This window comes from Rhincodon typus, chromosome 36 (genome assembly GCF_021869965.1).
Source record: "Rhincodon typus isolate 14 chromosome 36, sRhiTyp1.1, whole genome shotgun sequence".
Taxonomy (NCBI): Eukaryota; Metazoa; Chordata; class Chondrichthyes; order Orectolobiformes; family Rhincodontidae; genus Rhincodon; species Rhincodon typus.
In genome coordinates, this window is record NC_063367.1 from 18,310,995 (window position 1) to 18,328,793 (window position 17,799).

A 17,799-nucleotide genomic window follows, 5' to 3' on the forward strand; every position below is an offset into this window, starting at 1 on the left:
GAGAACATGTACCAATGGATTTAAGAACAGCTTCTTCCCCGCTATTATCAGACTTTTGAACAGACCTTTCATATGTTAGAGTTGATCCTTCTCGCACCTTCTCTGCAGCTGTAACATCTATATTCTGCATTCTGTTCTATCATCTTACATAAGTACATGAGGGTATGATTTGTCTGGTTAGCATACAAAACAATACTTTTCATTATCTTGGTATGTGACGATAATAAATCTAAATCAAAATAAAAACTTTTTAGATAGAATAGGGAATGAACGTTTCCCACAGACAAAAAAATGCAGTTCCCCTCCTCTATATACGACCACTGTACAAGAAAATGAATTCCCTGTAGCAGACAGCCTCAAGTAAGACAATTTTGTACATCAGCTACCCGATGTAATACATTCAAAGAATAAAGTAAAAGATAAAAGCAGAATATGATTAATGTTAACACCTATGCGTTATGACCTATAAAACATGACTGTAACCCTGTACTAGATCAATCGCTTACCAGATGGCTTATAAGAGACACAGGTGTAGTTTATGATAAGCATAGGCAAGTTAACAATTACACGGTGGTCGAATGGGAGCACACATGGTATCACTGAAGCTTTAATTCTCAGTGTGAAAGATTTGCACAGCATGTGTTTTTGTTGTTAAACCTTGCAATAAAAAAAAACTAACATATTCCATTGCTATGTTATGCATTAATTTAGTTATTTTAAAACCACCTATTTCGACACACCTCCAGAGCAGGTAGGACTGGAACACAAACCTCTAGCCCAGAGGTAGGGACACTGTCACTGCACCAAAAGACCCCTTCTGTACATCAATTTATGCTATTTCGAAAAAAGCAGAGGAGTGGGAGCTTCCAGAGCTGACAAAGGCTTGATTGGCTGCTTGGCTTCACTGTGTTATGAGGCTCAATGACTCTGTGCGAACTTATTCTTCAACCTTACCTGAATAGCTGCAAATGCCAAAGCAGCCATAATAACGTACATCATGATTTCCTGTAGCTTTTTCACCACTAGCACCTTGCACCCCTGGTGATTAAAAGAATAAAATAATGAAAGAGCTTTTGTTTCCCATACGTTCCCCTGCCCCCACAAAACCCCACTGAAGAGTTCTGTATTTTCTTGTGGAACCTTCCAGATTTCAGCCAAGTCATCATCCCTGTGTGAACACCACAGATAATCTTATCCTCAAAGCATTTGCTGCTGAAGCCATAGGATTAATCAGAGATACTAGTGGATTTTTAATCCCTTCATCCTTCTATTTCAGTCCAGGATACCAAGGTCAATAGCAGGCACAACAACTACTCTGGATAAGATCAGGTAAGAGGGAAGGAAAAATCATCAGCAGTCCATTGTTGTAAATCTGAGAGGTCACGTGTGCACCAAATATACACCGAACTCTCATTTCGTTTTTCACAAGAACTACAGATGGCAAGCGAAGTGGAAAGAAATCTTACTTTTTCAAAAATATTGTAGGTTAACGTATTGAGGCTTGTAACATTGATAATGAGAGAAAATACAAGAACGTCACAGCATAAACTGCAACTGCAATTACAGATTTCATAAAAACTTAAATTGCAAATCAAATCTCTGCATGAACTTGTGCACAGATTCAGTGAGCTGAATGACCTCCAGCATCATACTGACAGAATTTTCCCCCAATAAAGCTTTACAGAAAAATTCGCCAATTTCTGTTTCACACACTGTTTTTAACTAGTAAAGCAGAGAATTATGTCTCTCTAATTTCCTTTAAATAAAGCACAGATTTAATTTTAAAAAGAGTTCCGGTACGCGAGTGACACTGGGAGAGCTGTATTTGCTCTTCATCTCTTTGTTTTGAGAAAGTGGTAATGGATCTTCATCCTACGTGATTGGCTGTCTCTTAATGCTCTGGAAAACCAGAGTGTAATAGTGAAGCTATGTGTAGATTAAACTAGAAAACAGTGGTAGCTTATTTTCCAGAAAGGCACTGGTGAACTAATTGTGCCTTTCTTTCTAAAAAAAATAAAATCCATCTGCTTTATATGCTTCTCTCCCCTGGTGTCAGCCTATAAGTAACCAGATTTATTTAGTTCAGTTACACAGCCTGCATGGTGGATATGAATGTATTCCAAGTCTAGGCTACAATGTGTCACCCCTCCCTAGCAGGCCACCGTATGACAATGTATAATGTCAGCAGTTTGTTGGACCCAACTTAGTTTACTTTGGAAATAGTAAGATTCAAATTTATGTTGAATATAAATTTGAAATGATATTTTCTTTCTTAAATTAAAGAGAAATGGGTGTCGCTTGTATTTATTGCTCAACCTCAATTGTCCTTGGGCTGACGAGCTTGCCAACCATACGAACAGGCAGTGATTAGAGGGAAGACAGACCATGCGCAGGCAGACAGGATTACTTTAGAATGGCAACATGGTCAGCACAGAAGTGGTGGGCCTATTCCTGTGCTATACTGTTCTATGTTCCGTTGCCATGGATCTGCAGTCACATGCAGGCCAGAGCAGGTTAGAATGACAGATTTTCTTTCCTAAAGGACACAGGCAAACCAGATGGGCCTTTGTGACTATAAAGGATAAGTTTCACAGGTACTAAATCAGACTAGCTTTCAAATCCAGATGATTTTATTGACTGGATTTAAATTCAATAGCTACAATGAACACATTTTCTTAAAAAAAATCCTTTCTTGAAAACAGAGACAAGGAGGCATTTTTAGTAACAGCACAAGTGTTGAACAGTAGAAAATTTACTTGGGTTAAAAAAAGACTGCAAATGAAGGGAAGATTGAGCAAGGAAAGGATTTTCAGAGTTGGAGAATAATTTAGGTAGGAGCCCTGTAATGAGTCTTAAGTTAAGTATTACAACGGTGCCAACAGGAAAAGTAGTATGTAGGACATTGTAACATTTCCCAAGAAAGGCTGAATACTTCTCTTGTGATTATTAACCCACTGCCATGGAACAAATCCACCCACTGCATTTTAAGAGTAGATACTTGGAATTTGAGAGTTACTGGAATTCAAATTAAAAGACAATTTTTGACATACAACTGATCCAAGCAGTTTTCCTCTGCAGCACTAGTCACTTGTTCTTGAGCAGTCTTACCTCTGAATACAGGTCAGAAGGACGTTGCATGCTACCCGTGCAGTTACTGACACCTGATCTGCAGCAGCTGATTGGTACGCTATTGTTCTTTGTCTGCTTGAACCACTGTGTATTTTCCCAATCAGAGTAATTATGGATGCCACAACAGCGCAGCTATAAAACAGCAGCACACATTTTGTTAAAACTGGTCATAACACACATTACACCATGCAGTTTTTAAAACTGATGTCTGCAAATCCTTGAAGTCAAAAGAGATTTCCTAACTTTGTTTGACAACTTGCTGGCATAATTTCTGTAACTGCACATAAAAAGTTATTATTTGCAATAATTCTTTGTTCTTTTAGATGGGTAACCCGCCTTTTCAGACTTTAGGATAGGAGGAATCTAAAGTCGTCAGAAATGTTTGCCTTTCCACCACCCAATCTCATGCAGATTTTCCACTGGGGACAATATACACCAAGAAATGCCATTTCAGCCTCTTCCAGCCCAGAGGCTTAGGAAGTAAATTGCAACATCTCAACTGCTGCCACAGTAGTGTTCACTTAACTTGGCAGAAACTATAGATTGAAAGAAGGCCTTTTACAATTCTTCATTTACCCCGATATAGTTTAAGAAACTACCACAAACAATTAGCAATTATTTGTAAATTGGGTTAACTGACTGTTCAAGTGAATTTAGTCTTTTCAATTAGAACAAAAACAGTAGGATTATGAAGAAAGAGTACAGTGACACTAGAGGATTTGAATCACAGAAGCTCTAAGAGTAGCCAGTAGTCATCTGAAACCTTAGGAGCAAATTCCTATATATTTACAGTCAAATCTATCCTACTCTGCTTCAAGAGTTTAGGAATCAGGTCATATTATTTACTACACATTGTTATAAATTACAATTATCAATCTTCTGTAATTTTGCTCGAGACAAGTGATTACAACATACATAATTACAAATGTAGGAGAATACAATCTCCACTCTGTGCCAAAGTAGTAGTTGCATTGCAATTAAACTAGCTTCAAAGCCAGTGGTCTGGAGACGGATGGGAACACTGGCTAAGGTTCCTTACTGCTGACTCTTATCTATCCTACAACCTAGACATGAAATATCTGCCCCAGACAAATAATATGGCATCATTTGAAGAGAGGGAGACTTTTTCAGTGTCCTGACCAACATCCTCCTTTCAATAAATAACCACAAAAAACTAAAATTAACTGGATAATCATCTGTTTACTTGATGCTTTTGCATCACAGCAAATGTGCCCAAAAAGGTAATTCATTACGTTCATGTTTTAAATAAAGTTAACATAAGCCTTCCAATAAACTAGACTTGCATAAACAGCATTCAATCTTTTCAGCACTGAACAACTCGACCATAAGAACATAAGAACATAAGAACTAGGAGCAGGAGTAGGCCTTCTGGCCCCTCGAGCCTGCCCCACCATTTAAGATCATGGCTGATCTTTTTGAGACTCAGCTCCACTTACCCGCCCACTCACCATAACCCTTAATTCCTTTACCGTTCAAAAATTTATCTAGCCTTGCCTTAAAAAAACAAAAACATTCAGTGTGGTAGCTTCAACCACTTCACTGGGCAGGGAATTCCACATATTCACAACCCTTTGGGTGAAGAAGTTCCTCCTGACCTCAGTCCTACATCTGCTTCCCTTTATTTTGAGGCGATGCCCTCTAGTCCTGGTTTCACCTGCTAGCGGAAACAACCTCCCTGCCTCCACTTTATCTATTCCCTTCATAATCTTATATGTTTCTATAAGATCTCCCCTCATTCTTCTGAATTCCAATGAGTATAATTCCAGTCTACTCAGTCTCTCCTCATAATCCAACCCTCTCAACTCTGGAATCAACCGAGTGAATCTCCTCTGCACCCCCTCCAGTGCTAGTATATCTTTTCTCAAGTAAGGAGACCAAAACTGCACACAGTACTCCAGGTGTGGCCTCACCAGGACCCTATACAGCTGTAGCATAGCCTCCCTGTTTTTAAACTCCATCCCTCAAGCAATGGCAGACAAAATTCCTTCTGCCTTTTTAATCACCTGCTGCACTTGCAATCCCACCTTCAGCGATTCATGCACAAGGACACCCAAGTCCCTCTGCACAGCAGCGTGCTGCAATTTTTTACCCTTTAAAACATAGTCCATTTTGCTGTTATTCCTACCAAAATGGATGACCTCACACTTATCAACATTGTACTCCATCTGCCAGACCTTTGCCCACTCACTCAGACTATCTATATCCCTCTGCAGACTTTCAGTGTCTTCTGCACACTTTGCTCTACCACTCACCTTAGTGTCATCTGCAAATTTTGACACAACACACTTAGTCCCCAACTCCAAATCATCTATGTAAATTGTAAACAACTGAGGTCCCAACACTGATCCCTGAGGCACACCACTAGCCACTGACTGCCAACCAGAAAAACACCCATTTACTCCTACTCTTTGCTTTCTACTGGTCAACCAATCCTCTATCCATGCCCAATACATTACCTGTAATACCGTGCAACTTTATCTTGTGTAGCAGCCTTTGGTGTGGCACCTTGTCAAATGCCTTCTGGAAATCCAGATACACCACATCCACAGGTTCCCCATTGTCCACCATGCAAGTAATGTCCTCAAATTAGTTAAACATGACCTACCCTTCATGAACCCATGCTGGGTGTTCCCAATGGGACAATTTATATCCAGATGTCTTGCTATTTCTTCCTTAATGATAGATTCAAGCATTTTCCCCACTACCGAAGTTAAGCTAACTGGCCTATAGTTACCTGCTTTTTGTCTACTTCCCTTTTTAAACAGTGGCATCACATTGGGGTGGTTCCTGCAGATTGGAAAACAGCCAGAATCCAGTGAATTTTGGTAAATAATTATCAGTGCATTTGCTATTTCCCCCATCACCTCTTTTAGTACCCTGGGACGCATTTCATCAGGGCCAGGAGACTTGTCTACCTTTAGCCCCATTAGCTTGCCCAGCACTGCCTCCTTAGTGATATGATAGTTTCTAGGTCCTCACCTGCTATAACCTTCTTGCCATTAGTTTTCAGCATGTTGTTATTTGTGTCTTCCACCGTGAAGACTGACACGAAATAACTGTTTAATGTCTCGGCTATTTCCTCATTCCCAGTTATTAAATTGGCCTTCTCATCCTCTAAAGGACCAATGTTTACCTTCGCCATTCTTTTACGATTTACATATTTATAGAAACTTTTGCTGCATGTTTTTATATTCTGAGCTAGTTTACTCTCATAATCTAACTTTTCTTTAACTTTTTTGTGGCTTTCTGTTGGCCTTTAAAGATTTCCCAGTCTACTAGTTTCCCACTACTCTTTGCTTTTTTGTATGTGTTTTTTTTCAATCTGATACTTTCCTTTATTTCCTTAGACATCCATGGCTGGCTCTCTTTTCCTACAGTTCTTCCTTATCACTGGAATATACTTCTGCTGAGCACTGAAAAATTGTTTTGAAAGTCCTCCACTGTTCCTCAATTGACCCACCATAAAGTTTTTGCTCCCATTCTACCTGAGCTAACTCCTTCCTCATTCCTTCATAGTCTCCTTTGTTTAAGCACAGCACATAGGTACTGGATTTAACCTTCTCACGCTCCATCTGTATTTTAAATTCGACCATACTGTGATCGCTCCTTCCTAGAGGATCCCTAACTGTGAGATCATTAATTATTCCTGTCTCATTACACAGGGCTAGATCTAGGATAGCTTGCTCCCTCATAGGTTCCATTTACATATTGTGACCATATAGATCTTTGGGGCTGACTGACGAGCACTGGGAGAAATACTAAGTACACAATTGTACAAGAATACTAAGTGTGATTAAAATGTTTAAGTTACTACTCTGTTCAGACCAAAGGAAAAAAAAGCACTACTGCGCTATGCGTGTGGATCATGTGCTCAGTGCAAATGTGGCCTGAGAAACAAAGATCTGCAGTAGCTCACCACTTGCTCTTGCTGGCAAAACCATCTTTCCAGTGACATGGAGGCCAAAAAAGTTCAAAGGAAAAACATCTCAGCTGGGAGAACTAACCAGGCATGCTCCAATATCAATGAATAGTACGCAAGGTTGGATGAAGCCTACAGATTTTACTACGACATGGAATAACTTGGATGAGAAAAGGGAGTCTTTATCATCCGGATTGCATTACCAAAGAATTATCAGAGGACATGCAAATTGATGACACTGACTTAAACATACACAAAATGTGCACATTTTTTAGTAACTCCCACCTGTCTTTGTACGTAATCAATTGCGCGGCTGGCAGCATCTGGATATGTTCCATTGTATTCATTGTACACTTTCTGAATACTATTATCAACTTCATCCTCCACCTGCACAAAACAGAACAAAGTTTAGATCCCTCTATGCTATAGACAAAGGGTGAAGCATTGTGGTTTTAAACTAATTCTTCCTCATTATATTTAGAAAATATAACCATGAGCATTTTCCCCGGTGAACTTTTTCTCAATTTAGTTTCTGTTCAGTTTTGAAATAGTGTGTAGCTGGTTACAGCCCAGACTACTTCATGTAATACATGAATCCTCAAAATGGACCACAATATTTATACATTATCGTCACTTGATTGACAGCAATATGAATTTTTTTTTTTTTTTTTACAGAAATGCAAATGACCCTACGCAAAGTGTTTATGCAGCTTTACTTATTTCACTTGATCTGTGTGCAAAACTGCAACAAATTTAATTTTTAATAAATAATTTGAGCAAAATCCAACTTCTTACTTGAAAGAGATTATGGCCAATCACTTGAGTAACTTTTTTTTGTTCTTTCACAGAATGGTGGCATTGCTGGTTAGGCCAGCATTTGTTGCCCATTCCTAATTTCCCCAGAGAATGTGGCAGTTAGCTGCCTTCTCGAACCATTGCAGTTCATGTGATATAGGTACACCTGCAGCACTGTTATGGAAGGAGTTCCAGGATTACCAAAGCAGATTAGCTTGTAATTTGACTGCCTTATGTCACTTTATTTCAACTGTCTATTTATGAAGCCTGTTTTAATGACTTAAAAGGGTGTGGCATTGCACTAGCCTTATGAAAACTGCTTGCATTCTATTACAGTAAGCCAAACATGAGTTTACACAATCCTCTCAGTTATAAGCATGAATATCATGGGACTCAGGGTTAAACCAAGAGCAGCACCACAGGTGTATCAAGTTTCAAGTAAAGAAAAGTCAAATTCACAAACTAAGTCAGTGAAGCTGGCAAACGTGAAACAATGAAGCAAATGAATCCACAGCCTACTCTTTCAACTCCCAAATCTATACAGCAATTAGGTTAGGTACCTGAAAAATAGCTTAAGTGGATCACCTCATGATAGTGTCCCACTTTGAAATAAGGGTTATCAAAATTTAAGACCTTCCTTCCATATTCAAAGTCTATTTTATTGTGAGCACAGGATATATATGGAAGGAAATGCCATTCCAGTTTCTCCATCCAGTGAAATCTAATGGCTCTTGCCACTGCATTTAGCTCCTTGCTTTATTTATACAAATTAATTTTAAAGTTTCAATACCAGTACCCGAGGCATGAACTCATCCCAGTTGTTAATTGTTGTGTAAAGTACACAGTGATGTCAAGTTTAAAAACTCATCTTTTGCTGCCATTACTGTAATATAGTATATTTTTCTGTACCACACTGAATCTACCACTTCAAACCACATTTCAAAGCGGAAAACCCAAATGTTTGCTAGTCACTCCTCACAAATTAATATTATAATTCTAGTAAACCGTCTTCTAGCTCCTGTTTACACAGTCTCTGGGGCTTGAATATCTTTCGTCTGCAAATGAATACAGTTCTCAGGGTTTGGTCTGACCATAACCATGCACAATGCAAGCTGATTTATTCAGGGACTTGGATTGCAGGTGATATGATTCAGCTGTCTATTTGCTCTGCTGAACTTTATACAAAATTTAAAAAAGGTCGAGATCTGAATCTGTGCGCCCTGGCAGGGAACAGGATGTGCACGGGCAGTGTCATATAATTATGCAAACAGATATTATACTATAATTAGAGGCATTAGATAAAACTAAATATATTCATTACAATGACATTCTTTTGCCCTATAGCTTTGCAGATGTGGAAGATGTTCTTGCTTTATTTTCCCCTCTTTTCCTTGAAATCATTAGCACCCATCGTCAAACTAAGAATTTCATATCTAGCACAGTGTAAGCATTTACCTTTGCTCTGTAGATATAGCCAAGTACGACAACAACCCACTCTGTGATGAAAACTAATAGAAGGATCAGCACAAACTTTTGGAAAAAAAGAAGAGAAAAAAAAAGAGACTTCAGTTACTACAGAACAATAGTGATATTGTTAACCTGTGTTTCCATTTTGTTTAATTTATTTACGAGATGTAGACATTGCTGGCAAGGCCAACATTCACTGCCTACTCCTAACTACCCTGGAGAAAGTGAGCCAACTTATTAAATACAACTGAGTGGCTTGTTAAGCTATTTCTGAGGACAGTTCACAAATACATTGCTGTGGATCTAACGTCACATATAAGCAAGACTAGTTAGAGCAATTCTTTTGCTCCCCTCCCAAAGGAAACTAACGAGCCAGAAAAGTTTTTGACATTCCGCAGTTTCACAGTCACCATTACTAAGGCTAGTTTTTTAGAGCAGGTTTAATTAATTGAATTTAAATTTCCCCAGCTGTTTTAAGTATAACATAAAAGAGATAAATAATTCAAGTGGGATGATCAAAGGAATGTGGAGCTATAACAATATGTTTCAATTACAAACTACTTTACTGCTTGGCATCATTAGACTCAACCTTATGCCAGATTTTTTTCAATGTCATCACCAGCAGACACATCACCCATTTACATCATTTGAAAGGCAGTCTCTCAATTTTTCACGTAAATTATGCAACTGAGGCCGGGAGACCAAAAGACCCCAACTGCTGAAGTGTAGTCCATTCAGCCAGCGAAGTCACAATTGGAGTACTGTAACTGGCTGATTATCTTGGAGTGTTCCAGCTGGCATGTAGAATGAGGTCATATGCAATTTACACTGGGTAAGATTCCCTGCCAACTTTGACTCATTGACCATTTTAATGATGTACTGGAGGACAGCTGGTGTTGATGAAACCATACCTCAGCATGAGTCAGAGGTGAATAAATTGGGAGGGTGGGAAAATAGTTAACACCCTTATAAAAACAAATAATCAGATTGTGAGGTTTTAATTCAAGACTGTTTCTTAGATCTACAATTGAACCCAAATGGACAAGAAACTTGAATTTCTTTTGGCTAAACATCATGGCTTTTCCACATAGCATTCAATCAACAAGGAAGAAATAGCAACCATTTTGGTTTCCTCAGATTGGTGATATCCATTTACAATCAAATTCCAGCGAGAATCCAACCTTGAATTAAAGACATATTTTATCATGATTCATTTCAATTACAATTTTACTTTAACTTATTTGTTCAGGAAGAGCATTTTACACCCAACTTACAGTTGCCAGGCCACATTGGCTTTCACGAATAGTGGCACAGCAGCCAATCAAGCCGATTATGAACAGCAGAGTCCCAACCCCAATGATAACAACCGCAGGAATCAGTGTGTACACATCTTCAAAGAAGTGATCGTAATCATCATATGTAATGAAGACGTAGGCCCCCACGTAACACAGGATACCTGCTGCCGCCTGTATAAAAACATTTTAAAAACAAATATATTAAATAGCTTGCAATTTTCCTGAAGGGGAGACTTTTTCAATCAACTATTGCTATTTGGTCACAAGCTCTGGCTTTACTTTCTTTAGATTATGATGCTGACAACAATACATTTATTATTCATTACTAGGTGCCACAAAGTAGTGACTAGTTTTACAACCAAGATGCTTCCTTGGCTACTTCACAAGTGAAGTCACAGAAAACCATGGTGTGGGACATGTACACCAGACCGGACGGCAATTGCACCGGAGTTTTAATTAACAATTTAGGTTCATGATTACTATGTTCCAGAGCTGGTTCATGATTACCAGATCCATTGAATTCAATAAAGCAACTTATTAAACCCAGTGTCGTGACTGCCAAACTTCTTGAAGAGTTGAGAGTTTTGAAGCTGATAACCAAAGAAACCACTTTGCTAGTGAAACTTCACTGATTCTTTACTTTGACCAGAAGGTTAACTTTGATCGCTAAAATTCTGCATTGGGTTAGCATGGCTTGCAAAGATTTTCAGAAACAAGAAACACCATAACTTTATAACATAATCCAATTATGTAGATGCCACACTCCCAATAACGTTATGACAATGAGGAAGCCTGGGATACTTTAAGAGTATACGGTCTTCTATTATAAAGTACCTATTTAGTTTACATAACGGACAGTATTTCCCTTTGCCACTGCTAGCAGCATTTCTTGAAACCAATCATCAAAATTAAGAGCCGTATCATTGCACCTATTGCTAAAGATTCAGCTCAAAAATTGAACAAGATGAATTAGGAAGATCAAAGGCAGGAAAAGACACCGGCAGATCTTCTGACCGATCCCAAAAACTAATACCATAGTGTTCTATTGACTTAATTACCTACATAATAGTTGTTTAAATTTTCCACTATTAGCCTCAACTTTCCCCCCATCAGCTAAACAGCTGTTCATTTCCACAAACAAACTTTCATTCCTTCAAAATTGCAAAAATCTTTTTAAAAAATTACTAGTGTTAAGTTGTGCATTGTTAAGAATTTTGAAGGTTTTAAAACCTTCTTTCAAGCATTCCCCACCAGAGTAAACTGCCTGTTCACTATTTCCTCACAGTTCAGAAACGTCTTAAGGGAGATGCAATTTGAAGGCCCTTTTCTGCAGACCCGATATAGGTTAAGGGTTACATATTTTTAATTCTGATCTACAGTTCTGATGCATTGGTACAACTTTTTGATCTAAAGCACACCATTGTATCCAACAGAAAATGAAGTTCTACAACAGGCACCAGGTTGAATCAACGGAGCAGGATTATTGAATCACTGGTTCCCAAGCTTTGTCCAATTTCAGGCCCTGTAAGTATATGCAACAGAGCCTCAAGTATCAGTTATAAAGTTTAAACAAATATTTATTAATTTACTACACCATGTTGTTAACACTGAATCAACACTAAGGCAAAGCTCAAATCAACAAACAACTCAACTAGGAAAAAACCCAAGTTGCAAGGAATAGATTACCTGGACTGGAGGCACATCAGACTCGCAGTTTGGACCATTTCAAAACTGCAGGGGGTTGAAGTTTGCAGCATATGATATTCCATATGAGTAATAACATTAGTACTTTAAAAAGACACGGATGGCAAGTCATATAGAATAGGCAATCATACTCATTAAAATGGAAAATTAAGCACTGTGAAATGCAGAACTCTGAATGCATGATACAACCAAATTTCAAGAGAGTCCTAGCAACTATAATGCCTTCCACTGTTGATAGTTGACAGAACAACGGCCTTAAAAAAAAATGGGAGCCTGTGGCACTTCACTGACCTTACAGCAGGACCTTTGGTTTCTGTAGAGGCCCAACTGCAATTCAATAACCGGTGAGCAGACAGGCAGGATCTGTTGCTTGCTTTGGCCTGTAGCAACAGGAAATATTTATTCCACTGCCAGATTCACAAAACACTTTAGGCAATTTGTATTTATCAGATGGATGAACCATGGTCATGCAGTTGGCAGCTTTTATACTTTGGTAATCAAGCAGAGCTACTGTATGGTGGTTTTTAATCTTTAATCTTAAAGCAGAATATAACAGCTGTTAAAAGACTCATGATATTTTGGGTCCAAAAGATTTCCAAAAACCTTTGATCATATTGTGCCCCCAAACAAGAGGGTCGTGTAAAATAGAGAGTTCTGGATCCATGCTCTGTCAAAGCTCAAGATGGCAAATCATTCAAGGCACACAAGTACTAACATGATCACTACAATGTGGAGAAAGAAGGGAAAGTAAACGATGTTTGTATGTTAAAAGGTCAGACCTTTGTCCTTGAAACCTTTTAGAATTATGGAAATTGCAGCATGGGTGAAAACAATTTGAACCGTAAAAGCAGTACCAACTCTTTGAAAGTGACATCACTTCAGTCCAACTTTACTACCATTTTCACTTAATTCTTGATAAAGTAACTACATAATGCCTCATTCATACTATTCATGTTATATTACAAAAGGAAACAAAATATTCAAAAAATGGTGGCTCAGTGAAACAATGGGCCCATGCTAAGAACAGAGTAAGAACTCAAAAATGACAACATGTTGCGTTGATTTATGCCACATGTTACATGTTCACAAAGTAGGTCAGACTCAGTAGAACATGAACAAGGCACGGTTTCAATTCAATGCACATATCAAGTACCAGGATTTTCATTATTGCAGAGTTAAAACAGAGAAAGAGACCTGTGATGAGCAATATGCAGTGTAGACACCTGTTAATCCACAAGGCTCAAAAGATAAAACTTTCCAACATGCGAGAGATTTGGCTTTGAAGGTCAAAGAGTGCAAACATGATGTAACGAGAGCAACTTGGTATCAAATTACTACAATTACTTTCAACATTCTATTGACTCAAACACAAGTTTAGGACTGGTACAGAGATAGTAGGAACTGCCAATGCTGGAGAATCTGATATAACAAGGTGTAGAGCTGGATGAACACAGCAGGCCAAGCAGCATCAGAGGAGCAGGAAAGCTGACATTTCGGGTCGAGACCCTTCTTCAGAAATGGGGGAGGGGAAGGGGATTCTGAAATAAATAGGGAGAGAGGGGGAGGTGGATAGAAGATGGATAAAGGAGAAGATAGGTGGAAAGGAGACTGACAGGTCAAAGAGGCGGGGTTGGAGCCAGTAAAGATGAGGAGTTAGGGAGGGGATAGGTCAGTCCAGGGAGGACAGACAGGTCAAGGAGGCTGGATGAGGTTGGTAGGTAGGAGATGGGGGTGGGGCTTGAGGTGGGAGGAAGGACAGGTGAGGGAGGCAGGGACAAGCTGGGCTGGTTTTAGGATGCGGTCTCCACTTACCTCGACTCCATTTTCTCCCCCTTGATCCAGGAACTCCCTACCTACGTCCATGACACCACCTACGCCCTCCAACTCCCCCAAAACTTCTGATCCCCTGGTCCCCAACACCTCATCTTTACCATGGACGTCCAGTCACTATACACCTGCATTTCCCACGCAGATGGCCTAAAGGCCCTCCGCTTCTTCCTGTCCCGCAGGCCCGACCAGTCCCCCTCCACTGACACCCTCATCCGCTTAGCCGAACTCGTCCTCACCCTCAACAACTTCTCTTTCAATTCCTCCCACTTCCTACAGACAAAGGGGGTGGCCATGGGTACCCGCATGGGGCCAAGCTACGCCCGCCTCCTTGTAGGTTACGTGGAACAATCCCTCTTCCGTACCTACACCGGCCCGAAACCCCACGTCTTCCTCCGTTACATCGATGACTGTACCAGCGCCACCTCGTGCTCCCCCTCCCACGAGGAGCTCGAACAGTTCATCCACTTCACTAACACTTTCCACCCAAACCTTAAGTTCACCTGGACCATCTCCGATACCCCCTCTCTCCTTCCTGGACCTCTGTTTCCATCTCTGGCAACCACCTGGAAACAGATATCCATTTCCAGACTCCCATTGCTACCTAGAATACACCTCGTCTCACCCACCTTCCTGCAAAAAACAGCATCCCCTATTCTCAATTCCTTCACCTCCGCCGCATCTGCACCCGAGAGGAGGCATTCCACTCCCAGATATCCTTGTTTGTCAAGGACCGCAACTTCCCCTCCAGTGGTCGAAAACGCCCTCAACCGTGTCTCTTGCATCTCCCACAACTTATCCCTCACACCCCCTCCCTGCAATAACAACCAAAACAGAATCCCTTTTGTCTTCACATACCACCCCACCAACCTCCGGATCCAACGCATCATCCTCCGACACTTCCATCATCTGCAATCCGACCCCACCACCAAAGACATTTTTCCCTCCCCACCCTTATCTGCTTTCCGGAGGGACCACTCTCTCCGGGACTCCCTTGTCCGCTCCACACTCTCCACCAGCCCCACCACACCCGGCACTTTTCCCTGCAACCGCTGGAAGTGCTACACCTGCCCCTACACCTCCCATCTCACCCCCATCCCAGGCCCCAAGAAGACTTCCACATCAAGCAGATGTCCACTTGCACAGCTGCTAATGTGGTATACTGTATCCACTGTTCCCAAAGTGACCTCCTCCACTTCGGAGAAACCAAGCGGAGGCTTGGGGACCACTTTGTGGAACACCTACACTCGGTTCGCGACAAACATCTGCACCTCCCAGTTGCGAACCATTTCAACTCCCCCTCCCATTCCTCAGATGACACGTCCATCCTGGGCCTCCTGCAGCGCCACAACGATGCCACCCGAAGGTTGCAGGAACAGCACCTCATATTCCGCTTGGGAACCCTGCAGCCCAATGGTATCAATGTGGACTTCACAAGCTTCAAAATCTCCCCTCCGCCTACCGCATCCCAAAACCAGCCCAGCTTGTCCCCACCTCCCTAACTTGTCCTTCCTCCCACCTATCCCCTCCTCAAGCCCCACCCCCATCTCCTACCTACTAGCCTCATCCCGCCCCCTTGACTGACCAACGCTCACCCTAACTCCCCAACTCTACCTCTTTGACCTGTCTGTCTCCTCTCCACCTATCTTCTGTCTGCATCCCCCTCTCTCCCCATTTATTTCAGAAACCCCTCCCCCTCCCCCATTTCTGAAAAAAGGTCTAGACCCAAAACGTCAGCTTTCCTACTCCTCTGATACTGCTTGGCCTGCTGTGTTCATCCAGCTCTACACCTTGTTATATTTAGGATTGGTAGTTTAGCTTTTAAACAGAATTAAAATTTATCCATCTTCCTTTCCCCATAAAAATATCAAATTTGAGGGAGGGAGAAAAAGAGTGAATCTAGTGATGGGGGTAGTAGGAACTGCAGATGCTGGAGAATCTGAGATAACAAGGTGTAGAGCTGGATGCACACAGCAGGCCAAGCAGCAGAGGATCAGGAAAGCTGACGTTTTGGGCCTAGACCCTGCTTCAGAAATGGGGGAGGCGAAGGGCGTTCTGAAATAAATAGGGAGAGACGGATAGAAGATGGATAGAGAAGATAGGTGGAGAGGAGACAGACAGGTCAAAGAGGTGGGGATGGAGCCAGTAAAGGTGAGTGTAGGGGGGAGTTAGGGAGGGGATAGGTCAGTCCAGGGAGGACGGACAGGTCAAGGGGGCGGGATGAGGCTGGTAGGTAGGAGATGGGGGTGGGGCTTGAGGTGAGAGGTGATAGGTGGGAGGAAGGACCAGTTAGGGAGGCAGGGACAAGCTGGGCTGGTTTTGGGCTGCAGTAGGGGGAGGGGAGATTTTGAAGCTTGTGAAGTCCACATTGATACCATTGGGCTGCAGGGTTCCCAAGCGGAATATGAGGTGCTGTTCCTGCAACCTTCGGGTGGCATTGTTGTGGCACTGCAGGAGGCCCAGGATGGACATGTCATCTGAGGAACGGGAGGGGGAGTTGAAATGGTTCGCGACTGGGAGGTGCAGTTGTTTAGTGCGAACCGAGCATAGGTGTTCCGCAAAGTGGTCCCCAAGCCTCCGCTTGGTTTCCCCAATGTAGAGGAGGCCACATCGGGAACAGCGGATACAGTATATCATATTAGCAGATGTGCAGGTGAACTTCTGCTTGATGTGGAAAGTCTTCTTGGGGCCTGGGATGGGGGTGAGATGGGATGTGTAGGGGCAGGTGTAGCACTTCCTGCAGTTGTAGGGAAAAGTGCCGGGTGTGGTGAGGCTGGAGGGGAGTGTGGAGCGGACAAGGGAGTCCTGGAGAGAGTGGTCCCTCTGGAAAGCAGATAAGGGTGGGGAGGGAAAAATGTCTTTGGTAGTGGCGTCGGATTGCAGATGGTGGAAGTGCCGGAGGATGAGGCGTTGGATCCAGAGGTTGGTGGGGTGGTATGTGAAGACGAGGGGTATTCTGTTTTGGTTGTTATTGCGGGGAGGGGGTGTGAGGGATGAGTTGCGGGAAATGCAGGAGACACGGTCGAGGGCGTTCTCGACCACTGAGGGCTGGGAAGAGAAGTTGCGGTCCTTGAAAAACGAGGACATCTGAGATTTTCGGGCGTGGAATGCCTCATCCTGGGAGCAGATGCGGTGGTTGCAAGGACGGCACCTCATATTCCGCTTGGGAACCCTGCAGCCCAATGGTATCAATGTGGACTTCACAAGCTTCAAAATCTCCCCTCCGCCTACCGCATCCCAAAACCAGCCAAGCTTGTCCCCACCTCCCTAACCTGTCCTTCCTCCCACCTCGAGCCCCACCCCCATCTCCTACCTACTCGCCTCATCCCGCCCCCTTGACCTGTCTGTCCTCCCTGGACTGACCTATCCCCTCCCTAACTCCCCACCTACACTCACCTTTACTGGCTCCATCCCCGTCTCTTTGACCTGTCTGTCTCCTCTCCACCTATCTTCTCCTTTATCCATCTTCTATCCGCCTCCCACCCTCACTATTTATTTCAGAACCCCCTTCCTCTCCCCCATTTCTGAAGGAGGGTCTAGGCCCGAAACGTCAGCTTTCCTGCTCCTCTGATGCTGCTTGGCCTGCTGTGGTCATCCAGCTCTACACCTTGTTATCTCAATCTAGTGATCCTGTGGAAAGCA

General features: G+C 42.1%; 1 protein-coding gene across 1 annotated transcript in view; it reads right to left on the reverse strand.

Moving 5' to 3' along the window:
- LOC109935425 (tetraspanin-3) overlaps positions 1 to 17,799 on the reverse strand; it is a 48,556-nt gene that overhangs the window by 22,796 nt on the left and 7,961 nt on the right. The window contains exons 2-6 of the mRNA XM_020534057.2: positions 10,606 to 10,797; positions 9,320 to 9,394; positions 7,355 to 7,456; positions 3,109 to 3,261; positions 955 to 1,038 (exon numbers count right to left, since the gene is read on the reverse strand). Coding sequence (XP_020389646.1) covers positions 955 to 1,038; positions 3,109 to 3,261; positions 7,355 to 7,456; positions 9,320 to 9,394; positions 10,606 to 10,797 — 606 coding nt within the window. The remainder of the gene's footprint in view (positions 1 to 954; positions 1,039 to 3,108; positions 3,262 to 7,354; positions 7,457 to 9,319; positions 9,395 to 10,605; positions 10,798 to 17,799) is intronic.